Below are 18558 nucleotides of genomic sequence, written 5' to 3'. Positions count from 1 at the left end.
AACAGGGGCATGTGCACAAATGTCTATACAATAGAGAGTCAATAGTTGTGCTTTTATTTCGACAAAATAAATCAAATCAGCATATATTGACGAGAATCCTTCATGTCAGTAATACATCAAAAAATAAAGAATAAAAAAATGAAGTTCCTCAAATCCACAACTGATTTTCTTACAGCAGCAGCTAAAGTGCGTGCAATTTACGGACCATATTCAAATAATGTGCAAATTATTTACAATGTTTTATGCGATATTAAAAAAACAAAAAACATCCCTTACCACTGAATTACAGGGAATTCTTTAAACCAGAACACTTCACCCTTGACCAGTGAAGTCCAGTTGAGAACGTAAATCCCTCACATCAGGTAGGAAAAAGCAAAAGTCGGGAGATCAGAGCTCTTCGCCCGTTTCTACCCGTTTTCAAGGTCAACACACTGAAAATCAGACAGGGAAGCTTCACGTCGCACGGAGCACAAGCCTCCGCAGCGCGGGTGACGCGAAGCACGCGGAGTCCGGAGTCCTGCCAGAGAGGCTCGGATGCAGACGCGCGGCCACGTTCATCGCGGGGGGGGGTTGTTCTGGCGCCGTTCGGGTCTCAGCAGCCCTCGGTCTCTGGTCCTTGCAGCGGCACACAGCTGAACATTTTCTGGACTGTGGACATGAAGCCGGAGTGCCTCGAAGCGGAGCTGAGAGAAGAAGAAAAGAGAAATCAATTAAAAAAAAGAGAGAGAGAGAGAGAGATATTAGTCCTGCATAAATGATCATTGGTGGGGAAGTTGCGCTGCAGACCCTCTCAAAGAGGTCTGATCAATTAGAGTAAAACAGGGAGCTGATTGGAAGGACATACTTACAGCTTTGACTTGATGAGGTGGGTATTTGTGTCCTTCGACTCGGCCACTGATCCGACCCTAGTCCTCTGCTGCTCCTCTGCAATCTGGTCCCAGATCTCCGTGTTGACCCACAGGGCCCCGGGCAGGGTCAGGCTGGCCCGGGTGCAGGTAATCCAGCGGCACAGGGGGCAGGGGACGGTGCGGATGACCCCCTGCAGCTTGGACAGTTTCTCCAGGCACGGGGCGCAGAAAGTGTGGTTGCAGTGGAGGACCCGCGGGACCCGGTTGCTGCGGGAGTACTCGTAGCAGCACACGACACACTCGAGCTCCTCCTCGACGAGCATGGTGACCTCGGTGAAGGTGTAGAGGATGGCTAAGGGACGACCTGCAGCGCAAAACCATGTTACCAGAGGGACATTACATAAAACATTCAACATAGGAAGAAGGATGAAGATTTTTTGATTTTTTTTATTTTTGCTGATAATAAATGCTTGCAAATAGTCAAAAAAACAAAAAAACATTGCTATATAATCTCAAGGCCTCTAGTAGCCCTTTTAGAAGGATACTTACTTGCAGGACAGACAGGGGCCCGCTTTTGCTGCAGACGGCGCGGTTTCTGCCAGACTAAGTTGACTTTGGCTCGTGGCTCCGGTTCTCTTAAAGTAGTCCCCTGCACACGTGACGTATGTAGACAAATTCTTCCAAGGAAGCAACTCACACCCACAGACGGTCTTCTACGGAACGGCGTGCAGTGCGAGGCACACGCCAACCACAACAACCTACACTCTATTTTTATCTAATCAAATCTCCATTCGATCTAAATGAGATTTTTATCGGGGAAAACTGAAACTTTGACCTCGTAAAAACGACAGGCTAAATGTTAATGGATTTTTTACGGTATTGATTGGTGACAGAAGCAGTTCAAAGGTTTTCTAAAATGCCCTGCCAAGCAGGGTAATTTATTTGCATTGACTATGAAAACATACAATGTCACACAAGATTAACCGAAGCATGGAAATTTGGGCATTTGCCGTATAATCACACAAACGCACTCCCATCATCATCAGTTCCTCGTTTTTTTTTTTGTTTTTTTGTTTTTGTTTTTTTTAAGATGGTGCCAAGAAAAGAAGAGCAATAGAAAGGCAAATCTTCTGCTTTCACATCATTTTTCCGTTGAAACATTAGATACACAGTAGAACCATCTTTACTAAATGCAATGCACAACAGTAAAATTATCAGCAATTATGTGAGCCTGGGCCATGGCCTGTCCGTGTGTTTGTCCGCAAAGCCCTGCTTAGCAAACACTGGACGTTTCCTCAGAACCATGGCAGACAAGCCGAGACTGTCTCTATAAATAAAAGAGAACAAAAACACGAAGAAAAAAACGTTTTAAAAAAGAAAATATACAGAAAAAAAAACGTTGGTTCTCTTCATGTGTCTCTTTGTTTGGACCTATATAGAGAGGTGCTATACTGGTCAGCTAAGCCAATTTATTTATTTATTTTTAAAAAGGTACTGGTCTCTATTTACTTTCTGTGCAGACACTGGGTTCACTGCTTGGCTCATGGGTTGACCGGAGAGAACATCTGGACTCACAGCAGACTTTGACCCTGTGTCCGCAGCTCTTTCACAGGCCAAGTTTATGTTTTGATGCTGTTTGTTTATTTGTAGACACTTGTCAATAGCCTGCAGTAACAAGACTACTCTCTTCACTACTTGCTTGACAGTGATGCATCATCAGAGATACAATCTACTGATGACATGCACAAGTACTGACACATGTATCACATTGCTGTGAACTGAGATTTGACGTTATTTACCTGTGCACACGTAGTTTTTCTGTTGTTCGCCGTCTTCTCATTTGACATCGGTCACTGATTATGAATGAGCATATTCATCTTTCACAGCTCATTTAATCTTCACGTTTCCCTTCCGTTGGTCAACATCTTATGATGTTCAATTTGTGTTATAAATACACACACACACACACACACTTTCTTGGCACATATGAACCCCCAAATAATAAATGCATGTTGAATCTTTAACATATATACAGGGATAATGTTACAAATTGGTGACGTGGTGTTTCAGATATGTGTTTAAAACTCAGAAGCTATCACCTGTGTCTTTGCTCTGTTTGATTCAGTAATCTTTCAGAAAAGTGAATTTAGAGGAATCGCTTGACAACTCCTCTGCAGATAACTTGAGCTATTTCATGGAAATGTGTCCGATGAATGAACAGGAAAGACTGCAGAGGGAAAGAATTTTTGTAGTAGGGATGAGCAGGGCGAAACCTACATTGAGAATTATCTACCTAATTGTTAAAGAAACAAGCTTTTATCAGTAATGTTCATGATAGTGCAGGAGAAAAATTGGTGCATTTTATTCCACCTCATTAAAGCATATTTCTATTGTTGTGACCAGCCCTCTAGCACAGTGCAACAAACTATGACCTGTTTGCACGTCCACAGTTCTACACTCTTGCTTAACCCATGAGCCAAGTTTGTTCCTACTGCTGACATAAACCTCTGAAGCACAGAGTGGATCACAACCGTTTTAATAAGCCCCTCCAATCCCCTGGCCCAACTGCCACTCCCGTCCACTCCCCCACCTCCTCCCTCTCCGCCTCCTCCTCTCAATCCTTGCTGGCTGGGTCGGCTTTGAGCTTCCGTCTTCCAAAGTCATGGTGGTGGTGGTGGTTGTGGTGGTGGTGGTCGTGGAGGGGTTTAACCCAGGACTGAACATCCCTCCCCCACGTTGTGTGTTTGTAGAATGTGGAGTCCGTTAGCTGGCTCGCCTGCAGGGAGGAGCGTCGCCCTAAAGCACCGGCTCCTCTCACTCCTGAGCTATGCTCCTCAGCACATACTTGACCGTGTAGGCGAACGCCGCGAAGCCTACAATCACAAAGAGGTTGGCTAGAGCCCCACCTAGAAGTCCATGGTTGCGATTGGCCTGCTGCAGGCCGGGGGCGGGGTTGCCGCCACCGAGCGGTACGGGACCTCCGTTGAGGGCGGGCAGGCCGTAGTGGGCGTGTTGAGGGTCACCGTCGGGCACCACGTCAGGTAAGGGGAGGGGCTGAGTGCGGGCGCTTAACTCCTCCTGGGCCTTCTGTTTCTGCTTCATCTCCTGGCGGAGGGAGGGAAAGAGATGGGAAATATAAGGCCAACAAAAAGAAAAAAAGGAGAGAGGAAAATTGCAAGTTAGAGATCACCTCATACTCACATCGACTACATCAGGAAACAGCTCACAGAACACTTTGTCCTTCAGGTTGAAGGCCAGGCTTTGGGCTGACAGCTGTCTTTTCTGGGAAAAGAATAAAATGCATATTAAGTATCTGAAACATAACAGGTCATATCAATGCTCTGTGTTTTTACGATCCTTTGTTAGACCTCACCGTGTAGTCAGAGGTCTCAATGCTCCCGAGGGTGGGGCCTTTCTCGACCATGAAGCTGAGCAGACCTGTGAGGATCGTGGAGACGGACCACGCAGGATTCCACGTGTCTGGATGGAAATCTGTGATGGACAAACATAACCTGTGGAGGAAACGGGTAAAGTTACAAGAAAGGTAAAAAGGGGCAAACAAGTTCTAAAATAACAACACTTAAAATCCTGAATTTTTACTCAATTCATCAATAAGAAACTACATTCTTACCTTGTATTACACTTAAATCTCCCATTCGGTGTTATCATATAGATACTTGGTGGTTTAAAAGGAAATTCTCGAGGAAATATGAGTTTTCCGTGATAATATCCTCCTAAAAAACAGATATGACGTCACATGACTCAGCTAAAAATACCAGACAGTGTAAAGCTGAGACATCACGTACAAACAATAGAGGCTAGCAGGTATCAACTTGTCAAAATGTGCCCATTAAAAGAAGCTGCCCCAGGGTAATGCTGGTTAACTGCTGGTTAATGGTTTTACCTTCGTATGGAGTTTTCTCAGGACCTCTGACTACATAGTGCCTAGAAAAGACAGGACAGATTTCTGTTAGCCAGAAAAATATGAAGCACCTTAATAAAACCTTAAATTTAGGAGTCATATCTCTGGGCAATTTCAGGAAAACTGTAAATTCTATGGTAACTGACTCCATTGTTAATTGTCTTAGTTCTTAGCTCATTTTAGCCACTTTAATATAGTTATCAATTTTCAGGGTTCTATCTTTTTGACAAACTTTGATTTGTCTCCAACTTTTGCTGCCATCTTGCCGACAGTCCTACCTAGTATGAGAGATTTCCAACCTCAACAGGACTTCACTAGTTAAGTTCAAGTTAAATAAAAATTTAATAAAAACGATTATTTCCGACAGTGTGCACTAGCAATGATAAAACACTATCAACGGATCCTTATTTCTCGAGTCTGATAAGGCTGTGATATTAGCGCATTAACCAGAAGACTCATCCACAGTGCAAAAAGAGGAAATACCTCAACATCGCCAACCACTTATCAAACTGAACTGATGTGCGGTGAAACGTAGATTAAGATGCAAAAATAAGCCACTTGAGGTGTAAATGTAACACCTAAGGCGGCTTATTTTAAAATATAATATAATGATATGTCACGTTTTCAGCCATTATAAAAAAAACAAACAAAAAAAAAAAAAAAACAAGGTCTCAGGTGTGCTGTCTTCCATTGTAAATATACCTTGAAGACAGAGGGTATGTTAAAAAAAACACTTGTATTTTTAGTTAATAAAGCCATAACTTGTGATGGTATAGGTATAATTAAGGTATAGCCGGTATGTAAACAAATATATAAAGTGGCTTTTCCACACATTATTGCGTTGTAGATTTCATTTTAAATGGTTAAAACTGCCATGGGATGAGAGGTTTCAGTTCTTGATTACTAAAATTTCTAAAAACATGTTTTCACTTTGTCATTGTGGGTTAGTGAGTGTAGATTGATGGGTAAGAAATGGCTATTTTATCAATTTAAAATTAAATCTACAATAAAATAAAATGTACATAAAGTGAAGGGGTCTGAAAACTTCATGAAGCCACTGTATATAAACTTTCGGAAAAAAAGTTTGATGGTATTCACAAGAGGAACCAGGAAGAAGGCCAACCGATGAATCATGGTAGTGAAACATAACTGCTTCCTTGTACATCACATTCTTAATAAACACTATAAATGCAAACCATGAGATTTTCAAGCAATAATAAAAAAAAGCAGCCACTTCAAATTTAGTAATGATTACCTCACTAAATATTTTACATTTTTTATGATGCCAGTACTGCCTATCTAGGTTTAAGTTTTAAGTTTTAACAACAAATTTATGATTTGTGTAGTAAATGTGCAGTCAAGATCATAGATTATTCATAGGTGATATTTTGAGGTCTTTTTTTTTGTTTGTTTGTTTTTTTAAACAGATTTTCATTTGAAAAAAAGTACTGAGGTGTCCTGAGCTGGTTGATGAGAAGGCTGTAGGTCTTGCCAGGATGAACACCTTACCATTCTAGGATGTTGGAGGGGAGAGGTTCTGCACAGATGTAAGGCACAGGGTCTTTCTTTATCCTGAGGTAATCCTGCTTAAGTCGCTGAGTGGCAGTGGTTGGAGCTCTCTTATTCCCGTTGTTGTTCATCTGAGGATTCAGACGACATAAAAAGAGATATACTGAAATTTATCTTGGTATCGCTGGTCTTGAAATTTGTTAGTGTGGCACCACTTGCAGGTTGTATTCCATTGCAATACTGGACCAAAGGGTCTCCTTCCTTTACTGCAGGCGTTCAACTCTGGAACTGTTCTGCTTTCTGGCAACTCCATCTTTATCAGTTTACAGCTGTTGTGCAGTTGACTGATAGCAAAAGTGTTCATGCAGTTGTGTGTGTCTTAAACAGGCTCTTTGTACACTGCCTTATCTCAATTGTCAATGAAATTTAGGGAAACTTCAAAATGTAAAGAATAACTTGGTATACAATTGATAACAGCTTTTTTTTTTTTAAATAGCATTTTACTTTATAGATAATCTCCTCTACAGTTACACAAGTATGATAATGTATCCAAATTAATAGAATTGCCTGCCATAATTGTGTAAAACAAATTATAATATTATCATATTTGCTGGTGGAAAGCTGAAATTGTGAAGCCACAATTTAAAGGCTATGTTTGCAAAATGTAACTGCAGCTGCGAGTGGAGCTAATGAGAAAACTTTGTTTGTGAACAGTAGTGTCGCCTGATTGTTGATTGAGATTTGTGGGTGCTTGGCAGAGACTGGAGTTCAAAAAAGAAAAAACCTGAAGATGGTAATTAGGGGTCATTCACCCACAGTACAGCTGTAATGCAGTAACCGTCCCAGATGTCGTTCCCAATTAAAACTGCTGACAGTGAGTTGTGTCGTTTATTTAGATTACTTTGATATTTCACTTAAATAATAAATAGCCTCATTCAGAAGACTAGTCCATTTAGGACTGAGAATTTTTTTGTTTTTTTTCTCCAGAGGTAAGCCTGCATGTAATGACTGATATATATAATACTTTTTAATTGATCAATGATTTGTTTGGTCTGTAAAATGCCAATATAAGTCTAACCCACATTCAAAAGTCCAAAAGACAGTCAATTTACAATGATACAAAACATGGCCATACAACAAAATCTCAGAATCAGGAAGCTGTAGCCAGCAGATGGTTGTGTTTCACAAATGCCGCTCATTTATTTTAATCAGCTAAACTTATTGTTAAATAACTTCTTCAGCGAGTTGTAGACTCAGGTGGCAGTCTCCTGGACTGAGCTACTGGTGGGTATTTTAAAATACAGAAATTCATCAGTTAAATTTTATGAGCTCGTCTTATGTTTAAAAATTAAGAATAATAATCTGCAAAGTTGTCAAATAAATGCAGCTAATAAGAAGCCTGAGTTTAATTTAAATTTAAGGATATATATTATTTCTTATGGTTCTGTTACTGCACTGTTACCACTGTAACACATTTTCCTGTTTTATTCAATTTTATCTTAAAATCTCTCTCCACCTTGGCCCAGTGAACTCAAAATAACTTTACTATTAGCCAACTGACCTGTTGTCATGCAGCTGGCATGTACCCGCTGCTGAGCGGGAACTGTAACAGAGTTGAAACGATTTCAGTATCACTTCATCATTAATGACAGGCTACTTATCGCAACTTGTGTTTTAGCTGAGGCTAATCCGCTCATTGGCGAGCTACGTTACTGTTAAATTTGTCTACCTGAACAGATCGACAAGTTAGATGGACATCAGACAGTCACCCGGCCACCGACTGTAAACAAACAGTGCGGACCAGGACCAAACTGCAGAACGGCATCGTGTGTGGCTGAAGGGTTTTCATTTAATGATCTCAGCGTTATCAGTGCTGCCCGCTCGGGCAGCCGAACTGGACTCAGATTAGGCTCGCAGGTAAACTGTGGCCACTGTGTTAGCCACCACCGGCTAACGTTAGCTAACCTAGGCCACAGCTATATTAGGCTACTTGGCTTTAGCATCCACTAGCATCGACTAGCACGAACAGCTCTGTTACCCCACGTCTCTCTTATTTACCAACTAGAGGGCGTGTAGTACAGACATACCTCTCCAGAGACCCCAGTGGAAACAGGTATTCGTGGCTGGACACGAAATAAGACTGTTGTTTCTGTTGTCAAACCCCAAAACCGATAAGACGATGACACCGACGTAGGAGAAGTGACGCTTCCGGTTTTCTTCTTCATTTGTGTTAAAGCGATTGCATAACGATTTCGAAAGCGCACTACTGTCCCCAGCTGAGCTGGAATATCGTGTCTCTCATGTAATGTCTTAGAAAGTCCAATAATATCTAATAAATAATCTTTAGAATTATAATACCCATACTTACATTTGTAGTCTGGTAATCACCAAAAGACTACTAACACATTACAAAGTCGTCTGTGTGTTTCTCTGCTGAGGATTTTCTTCACCATCTCCTCAACCAGCTTTAAGGTCTTCTTGCTGGAGCTTTGTGCCGCTGCATGCACTTTCATGCTGCCATATTTGTTGTTCAGAGTTTGAAAGATAACATAAACTGAAACCCACAAAAATATTCCATGAGGCCTTTTACTTTTGGCCATTTATTTTATTTCTGCCACCAGCTGCAAAACAGTTTGAAAATCATTTCATCAAGAGATTTCCGGTTGAAAAAAAAGGAAATTACTCAAAAAAGTAAAGGGGCAGTTCACTGATTTTAAACCACCAGTATAGTTTACTCATCACAGGGAGCATGTTTAAGCCCATGGAAACATTTGCGCAGTGATTGCTTTAATTCTTGCAGAAGCTTTCCTGTCTCTAAAAGAAATATCTCAGATGATGTCATTGGGGTTATTCTGGCTTTGGACTGGATATTACAAATGTTAAGGTGGCATGAAATGTAAAAGACAGACATTTACCAGGCAGGGAGGATCTAAAAGAATATGCTATTGTGTTCCATTATGGTAAATGTAGAATCCAGTCATTTGGGTGCTTGATCTATACTTGAGAGTATGAGTAGTTAGGAAGACTCCTTTTAAGTATGTCTCTTGTGAGTCCTTCACCTTTATGGAAGTGCAATACTAAACTTTCGGATTGCCACTTTAAAAAACAACATGGTATGTCCGCAGATTTTCTGACATGCTAAGACAACAGTGCTGCCAGTTACATTTACTTTTATAATAACAAAGTTGTAGTCTGTTATGATTTATTTACCTTCTAAAAATGTTTACTCGGGCACACTTATTGTTTACATATCATATTGATATTCAAAATATATAGAGTGGGGTCCAAACGTCTGACATTGTTTTTAAGGGGGGCGTCTTACCCCTACCTGCAGCATTCACTCCCCAGCATTTAAAATGTCTCTTTGGATGGCACGTACTGCCTCCCTTTTGTTTCCAAAGTGACTGAAGATTGATCAGATAAAGGGGTGATCGGCGATGGTCAGTGGTGGTCACTGTGGCTTCTTGCAGCGGCTGAACTGTACGCTTCTTCTCCTCAACTTCTCGGGCTGGAGAGACGCGAGGAGAGAAAACTCGCGAAAGACATCAACACAGGAGTTGTGACCTGCAACAGGGGACACCCGAGTCAGGCATGGGGGGGGGGATTGTCCCACTGTAGGGTACTGTGGAGACTGCAGTGACCAATCTGCTGGTTTTTGCTTTCTTTTAACCTCAGTGACTAACACACCAAGCCTTTTTAATGACATAAAATACAGGAAGTAAGCCAGCAGATACTGCAATCTCCAATAACCCACATTTCACTATTCAGGAAGAAAGACAGAACAGATAAACCTCTGCTTTACACACCCACGAAAAGAGCAAAGCCCCCCAAAGCATTGCCTCAGGATAGAGTGACACCTATTCCGTCAGGATAACATAAGTGACTCATTTTTCTATAAAGCATATTTTGTTTAAACAAGTAAAGTTTTTGTGGATACCAGATGCGTAAGCTGTATTTTATGTGTTTTTTTGGAAAGATTACCCTCCTCAATTGCAGAACAGAATATTAGAAACTCGAGGGAAAAGAGTGGTGAGCATCCTTTCCATTTCAACCCTATATCATTCTGGGATCCATTTCCCTCTACTGTACATATTCAAGTCACTACCAAGTGATACCTGGATGCATGTGCTTTATATTCTAATTCACATTTTATAATATGAACTGTGATGTACTTGCTCATTCTCTGAGACCTAGTTCCCACTACACATTGGGATATTTGAATATACCTATTTCCAAATGTATGTGAATACGGCATTATAGCTGAGTCTTAGGACATCTCCTAAGGACCCAATACTCCTCAAAAGAACATTTCTGTGTACTTCCAAATGCATCCTTTCTCCCCAAGAGACAAATAAGATTCACAACATCAAGACTCCAGCTCCAAATGTTTTCCCAGAGAGAGCGTGTATCTATGACAGAAAGGGCGACAGATCAAGACACCTTAAAGATCATCCGCAACCACCAGAGCAGAGAGAATCACAGTATCACACTAGTCCCCCTAATTAGACAGCTCAGGAAGCTTCACTCACTCTATCCCGAACATCCTTGGGTTTAACTCTCCTGCTGCCCGTGGCAACCCCTGTGGTAACAGAAGCAATGATATGTCAGTCAGTGTTTATTTCCTTAAGTGGACACATGTTGTTTGCATGTAGTGTAAGGTGAGGAATTAGGCTTTTCTGGCATGTGAGAACAATCTATCAGTGAATATTTAACAATGCTTGTGAGATCACATAAATGTTTTTACACATTGGAGACACTGAATTATTCAAGGCACAGTGTTGCTGCTGCATGCTAGAAACAGAAGCACTATCTATCACACATAAGATTCCAAACGCTAAAATGATCTTTAAATATTGTGCTGGCAGTCTGGAGGTGTCTGTGTACACCTCAGTTACATTTGTTGTCATTAAGATAACCATTTTATTACTTTGAATAAGCCAAGTGCTGCCCCCAAAAGTTTGTTATAGACCAAAAGACACACCAGACCAGATTGTGAAAAAAGTAGTATTCTCCCAACATCTGGCAATATTTTAACATTGCTAGGTATCTAGAAATTAAAACTAGTACCAAAACTAGCAATAATTTTCTGTAAACCATTCCAAATATATTGCTGCAATGTTGAGAGAATGTTACAGATATGAGACAGGAAAGAGAAATGAGAGCAACAGGCAGGAAGCAGGGTTAGTTCATCAAGAATTTTTCAGTTTTATTATATGCATTTTGTTTTCTTTTTTCCCCTCAGTGGTTCTAAAGACAAGGAAAGAAGTATTCCAAAGATATCCAAATGTCAGTGAACAGAAGACTGCCTCCAAGTAGGGCGGGTTTTTTTTTGTTTTTTTTTTCAAAGACAATAAAAAGACAAACATAAAACAGATCAGACAGTCAGGATCCGTGATTGAATGCTGAGAGGCAGGCAGTTCGCTTCGAGTTAAAATACACAAGTGTACTATTTACAGCACGTTTGCTTTGAACAGCACCTTTAACCACTCCTATGTCAATACACACAATGGACACAACATTTAATATTTCTGCTAGGGCGAGGGCCCTAAACAGTTTGGTCACAGTAGCTTCACATCACCCCCTAGACTGGTTCTACTTGCAGTACATTGAACTATTGCAGAATATCACCTGCCATATCAAAATCTCTCAGGTCAGTCACATTTCTGTAACCTTTTTTGAACACGTGAGTACACCAACAGTGTTTCTACCACTCTCTCACTTCACAAAGCTTGGTAAGACTATGCTGTATCTACTCTGAACAGTTTCAGTTATTAAAAAAAAAAAAAAAACGGAAAAAAAACGGTGATATCATACGTCAGACACTTTCCCTTTAAAAAGTCTTTGGCAGAGGAAAGTAAAACCACAGCATTAAAAAAAAAATTAAAATTACTGTTTGTAAGGTTTCATGGAAATAAACAAACAAACAAATAGGACAGGAATGAGGGAGTCACCTAAGATTTGGTCCATGTATGGAAAATGGCACAGAGTTGCAAAAAGGAAGAAACTTCTGACACCAGAGGGGTCATGGTGGTACATGCTTACTCCACAGGACTGCACTGCAGGACGTGATCGAACCATAGAATATTATTTCATCATGCAAATAATGCAAACGATGTTGAACTTCCCAAAAATAATTCTGGCAAAGCATGCGGAGATTACTGTTAGCGTTGACCAGCGAAGGAAGCCATTTGACCCCACAAGCGTGTAAACTGTTCTAAAGAAATGTACTCCTTAATCTCACCAAAGATACTGTCATATGGATGAGTATTTACAACAAAACTGAGCTGTGGTTATATACCCAGGAGTTACCTTTGTTCTGTAAATGGCAGGGAACAGAGGATTTGTTTGAGGGTGAGATGCAAATCCAGTTATATACACTCCCCTCACTGCACTGCAAAACTGCTCTGGTTTGTCTGCACCATCACCACAGTAACCAACAAATGACTGCAATTAATTTTTAGAAAATGATGCACTGTAACTACAATTGCCACAGAAAAGCCAGTAAAATCTCTTTCAGTGGTTTGTTTGAATGCCAAATAATTGAACTCATAGAAATCTAAGCTACTATAAAAGCAAAAATGACCGTTAGATGTCTATTATGAGTGCTATTACATGATGTATTCTAAAGGCTACCTGTCATAAATTCCAAGTAATGCTTTCAGATTAAAATGACAATCTAACAGAAATGCATACGAAAACTGTACCCAAGAATGCATTGCACTGGTCCTCTGGGCAGATAAACATAAATAAATTAAAAAAAAAAAAGAAATACAATAGACAATAGATAGCTATACAATAACTTGAGTGGACAAAAACAATGTAAAAAGAAAAAGCCACACTAATGAATGAAAATAAAAATTATAATACTGTAGATGGGAAAAGTGCACAGTTTCTTTTTTCCTTTACATAATGTATCTTAAAATCATATTATTTAATTCTGTCTCTCAGTACTCTTTGACACATGCACTCATTTACTCTCCCCCATTCAGTCAGTCACTCACTCATCATGTCACAAAGTATCTTAGAAAGCAAGCGAGGGTCTCTTCCCCACGAGCCCTTCAGTATTTTTGTCACAGTTTTACATAAACTTTCCTTTCCTGACCCCTCCTTATACACAGTAAACCTACCTCCCCACCTCTACTGTAGCTTGTACTCTTTTTTCTTAAAGTGATGGAACAAATTCCATTTTTTTGAACCTCATGCCACAGCACATAGTTAAAAGATTACCCATATAACTTCTAAATACGTATTTACATCTCAGATTAAGAAGAGATGGGTAAGTTGGATGTCATACAGATGGCTTGGATAGATATAAAGTGTAGGGGGTTAATGCAGCAAAATTCTTCAGAGGTAAGAGCTGTTAGGCAACAGTAAACCCACACCCTCACACAAAGAGGTTACACCACGTTATGATAAGTTAAAGGATAACCCTGTTAGCAGAACACCAAAAAGTCATTTTACTCTGTGTGTGTGATGTAGCTAGCATAGCAAGGGTGGTGCCGAGTAATGGCAAGCAGAAACATAGTGGTAATGCAGAGAAATGGAGGTGGTGACTGTATCGTCAGTAGAGTTAAAAAGGTCCATCAGGGGTCTCCCTATGACACAACGCACCCCCATAGTGAGCAAGCGGCACTCTCCTCTCTTCTCAGACGCCCCCAAGAAGTTGCCAGTAAGCCTAGATCTATGTAATTAACAGACTTGAGATCAGTGTCTAGGGGCAACTTCACGTATACAATTATTTTCCGTTCCCAGTCAGGAGGAATATATATATATATATATATATATATATATATATATACACATACATATATATATATATATATATAGTATGTATACATATATATATTTGTATAGAGCACGAGCTATGCCCCTGGATACAGAAGTGACTAGCATTCGTCTATGGTGAGGCAGATGAATTCCTGGATGCACTTCCTATACTGCTGCTCAGTGGGGCTGCTGCTGGGGTATTGACCTGGTTGACCCAGTGGAGCCTCGGCCTCTCGCATCTCCTCGTTCATCCGTGCTAAACGCAATCTTGCGAAGAGAAGCAAGAGTGGGAGAGGCAGATGGAGAAAAAGGATGGGAGAGAAGGGAAGGACAGACATAAAAGCAGGAATGACGAATGGGATAATAAAACGAAGGGTGGCAGTTGAGAAAAGAGGGAAATGTAAAGGAAGTGAAAGGATTGAGATGTTTAGATGGGAGGAGAACATTAGAAATGTGGCGAGGTGGTGAGGAGCAGTGAGGGGAAATATCACAGTGGAGAGAGGATGAGAGCGGGGATGAAGGGAGGGAAAAAGAGAGTAAAGGTTATCATCAACATCAGTTTTCATAATAACAGAAATATAATTTAAAACTTTTATGCAACATTTAGATAAGTTCATTTTTGTCTTTGGAAACAGTAGTTTGACAAAATAATCATGACTCAAGGTAAGATATAAGCTTTCTTTCTGGAGCTTTTAACTATCTAATGAGAAATGAAACGAAACTGAGTCCCTCCTGTCTTATAGTAAATTGATAGAGTTTACTGCAGAGCTTGGTGGTGTGGTTGTGTTTGTGGCAGGTCGTTGCTTGTTTAAGAAAAAGTAAGACTGTCTGCCCCCAGCAACTACTTTTGAGGTCATGAATGTTTTGCAATGTATGAACATTAATCGGGAATTTGGTTTTACATGGTAAAAGAAAAAAACTCTCAGGTCTAAGAAGAATGAGGATGATTTACAGGGTGACAATGTCTGCGTTGGCAGCCTGGACAGCAATACTGAGGGGGTCGTGGCCCTGCTCATCCACCTCCGTCTGTGATGCTCCTCTCTTCAGGAACAGACACACCTGACTGTACAAAACAAGATGTAGAGACAGAAAAGAAAGAGATTAATACATCTGTTGTTATCATCAAAAATGGGAGAGATATAGTGTAACTGGAAATAAATGCACATGGAATAAATAGTAGAAGGGTCAGAAGAATGTTTATAAACTGATAAACTGAATCATTAAATCTACCTTTCATTGGTTTTTCTATGCAGTGATTTGTGATTTGACACGGCGAGACCAACTCTACAAGAATGTAGGTCCTTCGAGAGGAAGGAGGATTATCACCTCTGAAAATGTGGCAGTTAGTAGTTTCAAAGGAAAATGTAATAGAGCCCTAGAGAAAAGTTTGAACATGAGGTACTCCTCATCAAATCCGAGTAATCTGACTCAACCCACATTGTGTTTTAAAAAGCCATGTTACACCTACAGTATCTGCATTTGATTTTTATTAATCACAAGCTGGAACATGAACCGGGAGTCAAAGGGAAGGCAGAGACAGAAAGCTCTTACCTCATTTCTTCCACTTTGCAAGCGTTTCTTACCCAGTGTGCCCCAGGTAGGTGGCGTGGTGCAGCGGGCCTCTGCCTCTCATGTCCCTCTGGTTCACATCAGCTCCGTTCTGTAGCAGGAACTCACAAGCTATCAGAGAGCCCTGACAGAGAGACAGACAGAGTTGTTTTTTTCAGTTTATTGGCTCTGAGGAGTGTTTTTTTTATTTTTTTATTGCAGACAACATGTTCACGGAAGAGATTTTTCCATTGTTTGTAATTATTTATGGCTGTGACGTTGCTTTCATAAAATCTGGGTTCAGCCAGTTCAGCAGATTATCCATTATCAATTTTTAACCACAACAGAAATGCCAATGAATTCTAATTCACGAGAGTCAATAGCCGATTTACACTTCTCAAACAATCCAAACTCAAATACTCTTTCAGACTGAACAACAAAGTGTCTCACCCCGTTCACGGCCTGTATGAGTGGCGTTTTCCCCTCTTCCTCCTCACTTGCAGCGTGTACGTCAGCACCGTGTGCCAACGCCTCGGCCATGAGCGGCAGGTTGTGTAGCCGTGAGGATCGGTGGAGGAGAGCCCCAGGATGCAGCTCCCTTGGATCTTCGGGGTCTGAAGACATTTCCTGTTCAATCTCCACCTCACCACTGGACGACTCCTCCGACTCTTCCTCTGAGGGTGGACGATGGCAATGATGGAAAAAAGAGGAATGATGTAAATTGAATATTTTAGACTTTTTTAGATTAATGTAGCATGGTTTCATTCGAGGGCAATAACAATGTTCCTTATGAAGTTTGTCTAGGCTTGTTTAGGTGATTACATGATTATTAAAAAAAAAAAAAACCCCTGCTAAATCTTGACAAATCATAACGACAAACAAGAAGCCTTATGTCAATTTTCTCACAATTTCTGTGATTTATTTGAATTTCATTGCCCCCAGAGTGTGTGTGTTTACATCTTTGCACTCTTTCAGATGTCTGAGTTGACCAGAGAACATTTAGGGCTCTTTTGACTTGACGTGGGGCAGTTAGTTACAAGTTTTGGCATCAACATGGGTTTTAAAAAAAATGGATGAAATAAAAAACACAACACAGGTAAATTTAACAAAATGGGATCATCGCTGGTGCACTGAACAACTGAGAAATGAGTACCTCACATTTCTTCCGGTTGTAAATGGGTCAATGTGTAACTACATGACGACAGTATTCTCCTTTACAGCGTCCACTCAATGTTTTGCACGTGTGTAAACACACAGACAAACATACCTTCTTCTGTGACGCTGTCCACCACCGAGCCAAAAACCAGGATGTCAGTGCTACCGTCTGTGCTGCCTCCCAGGCCGCTGTCACTGCTAAGACCTGCGGGGCCAAGCATCGCCAAGCCACGGACACATTAATCATTACAAAGCACATACTGTACTACTCACACACACACCATCACTGGTAGGATTGAACAATTAATAGAAAACACATCAGAAATTCCAACCAGAACTTAAATTTGCGAGTTACTTTGTCACAGTAAGATACTCTTACCTACATCTTACTGATAATCTAAATTATTCTTGCAAGGGCTATGTGTAGATGTGTGTACTGGCTGCTTATTGGACTTACTGCGAGGACCAGAGCCGGTGTCAAAGTAGGAAAATAGTGAGTCCAGCTCATCTGGACAGAACAGGGAGTCCCGGCGAAACTTTGCTGCCGCTGCTGCCGAGGGACAAAGGATCACAAGATTTCAGTCTGGGTATATCTATACAACTTTAACTTCTCTCTGAGTCAAGCCAATGTCCCCAGATGCTTCAAAACCACCACAATAATCCCAGTGGACAAAAAAAAAAAAGTTGTGGCCTGTTTGAATGATGACCGTCCCGATGCCCTGACCCCCATAGTGGTAAAGTGCTTTGAACGGCTTGTCAAGGAGAACATCACAGCCAGCTTTCCAACATCACTGGACCCATTCCAATTTGCTAACCGCTCCAACCGATCTACGGAGGATGCAATTTTCCTTCACACTGCACATAGTACTCACACACCTGGACAACAAAGACACCTACGCTAGAATGCTGTACATAGATTTCAGTTTGGCTTTCAAGACACCAGCGGAGAAACTTTCTTTGCTCATCCATAATACCTTTTCCTGTTGGTGGATTCTGGATTTCCTGACTGAGAAACCAAAGTCGGGTCATGTTGGCAATAGAACCTCAGGCTCCATCACGCTGAGCACTGGAACCCCACAAGGCTGTGTGCTCAGTCCACTGCTGTTTACATTGCTAACACACGACTGTGCTGCCAGATACAGGGGAAACCAGATCATCCAATTTGCTGATGATACCACAGTGGTAGGCCTCCTCAGCGGAAATGATGAAGCAGCGTACAGGGAGGAGGTCAAAGACCCACTGGGCTTGTGTATGGACAATAATCGGGTGCTCAGCGTTGTCAAGACTAATGAGGTGATCGTCGACCTCAGAAGGTCACAGTTTAAGCATCCATCCCTCAGCATCAGTGGCTCCACAGTGGAGAGAGTGGAGAGCATCAAGTTCCTTGGAGTGCAGATCTTGGACAGAGTCACCTTGTCCAGGAACACCACCGGGATTGTCAAGCGGGCCCAGCAGAGATTGCACTTTCTTAGGGAACTGAGGCAAGCAACACTCGCCCCTAACACTCTCACAACCTTTTACAGAGGCATGGCTAAGAGTGTACTGACATATTACATCACCACTAGGTACTCCGGCTGCAATAACAGTGACACTGAAGCCCCGCAGAGGGGAATCAGGGGAGCTGAGCAGATCATCACATCAGAGTCTCCCTACCTTCTATTCAGGGGCTTGACCGGAGTTGATGCCTTCACAAGGCACTGAACATTGTCAGGGACCCTTCACACCCACCCACAAATTCTTTGATCCTCTGCCATAAGGCAGGAGGTTCCATAGCATTAGAGCCACAACCACAAGACTGCTAAACAGTTA

At 41.3% G+C, this 18558-nt stretch overlaps 3 protein-coding genes across 8 annotated transcripts in view; all 3 read right to left on the bottom strand.

Moving 5' to 3' along the window:
* Positions 1 to 592: 592 nt before the first annotated feature.
* LOC120807340 (E3 ubiquitin-protein ligase RNF186-like) lies at positions 593 to 1663 on the bottom strand. Its single transcript, XM_040159172.1, has 3 exons — positions 1398 to 1663; positions 849 to 1212; positions 593 to 683 (listed from the first exon to the last, which is right to left on the bottom strand). Exons 2-3 carry the CDS (start codon positions 1169 to 1171, stop codon positions 593 to 595), a joined length of 414 nt encoding a protein of 137 aa, XP_040015106.1. The 5' UTR covers positions 1172 to 1212; positions 1398 to 1663.
* Positions 1664 to 1750: 87 nt separating this feature from the next.
* Positions 1751 to 8758, bottom strand: ube2j2 (ubiquitin-conjugating enzyme E2, J2 (UBC6 homolog, yeast)). 2 transcript variants are annotated; one of them, XM_040159171.1, is made up of 7 exons: positions 8648 to 8758; positions 6280 to 6410; positions 4753 to 4793; positions 4480 to 4582; positions 4222 to 4360; positions 4050 to 4130; positions 1751 to 3953 (listed from the first exon to the last, which is right to left on the bottom strand). In XM_040159171.1, the coding sequence occupies exons 2-7, from the start codon at positions 6408 to 6410 to the stop codon at positions 3663 to 3665; spliced, it is 786 nt and encodes a 261-aa protein (XP_040015105.1). In that variant the 5' UTR covers positions 8648 to 8758; the 3' UTR covers positions 1751 to 3662. The 2 variants fall into 2 exon arrangements, with proteins under 2 accessions (XP_040015105.1, XP_040015104.1); XM_040159170.1 differs by lacking the exon at positions 8648 to 8758 and adding an exon at positions 8367 to 8549.
* A 176-nt stretch (positions 8759 to 8934) lies between these two features.
* Positions 8935 to 18558, bottom strand: part of LOC120807338 (arf-GAP with coiled-coil, ANK repeat and PH domain-containing protein 3-like) — a 60102-nt gene continuing 50478 nt past the window's right edge. For 2 of the 5 annotated variants that reach the window (XM_040159164.1, XM_040159169.1), the window contains 8 exons: positions 17207 to 17299; positions 16862 to 16963; positions 16045 to 16268; positions 15630 to 15739; positions 14999 to 15109; positions 14252 to 14313; positions 10809 to 10858; positions 8935 to 9843 (listed from right to left, as the gene is read on the bottom strand). In XM_040159164.1, coding sequence (XP_040015098.1) covers positions 9775 to 9843; positions 10809 to 10858; positions 14252 to 14313; positions 14999 to 15109; positions 15630 to 15739; positions 16045 to 16268; positions 16862 to 16963; positions 17207 to 17299 — 821 coding nt within the window. In that variant the 3' untranslated portion in view covers positions 8935 to 9774. Of the gene's footprint in view, positions 9844 to 10808; positions 10859 to 13095; positions 13961 to 14251; positions 14314 to 14998; positions 15110 to 15629; positions 15740 to 16044; positions 16269 to 16861; positions 16964 to 17206; positions 17300 to 18558 lie in introns of those variants that run through there. The other 3 variants (XM_040159166.1, XM_040159168.1, XM_040159167.1) reach the window with 3 other exon arrangements.

This window comes from Xiphias gladius, chromosome 21 (genome assembly GCF_016859285.1).
Source record: "Xiphias gladius isolate SHS-SW01 ecotype Sanya breed wild chromosome 21, ASM1685928v1, whole genome shotgun sequence".
Taxonomy (NCBI): Eukaryota; Metazoa; Chordata; class Actinopteri; order Istiophoriformes; family Xiphiidae; genus Xiphias; species Xiphias gladius.
The sequence above is the reverse complement of the archived record's forward strand: the minus strand, read 5'-3'. Positions and strand labels throughout refer to the sequence as shown.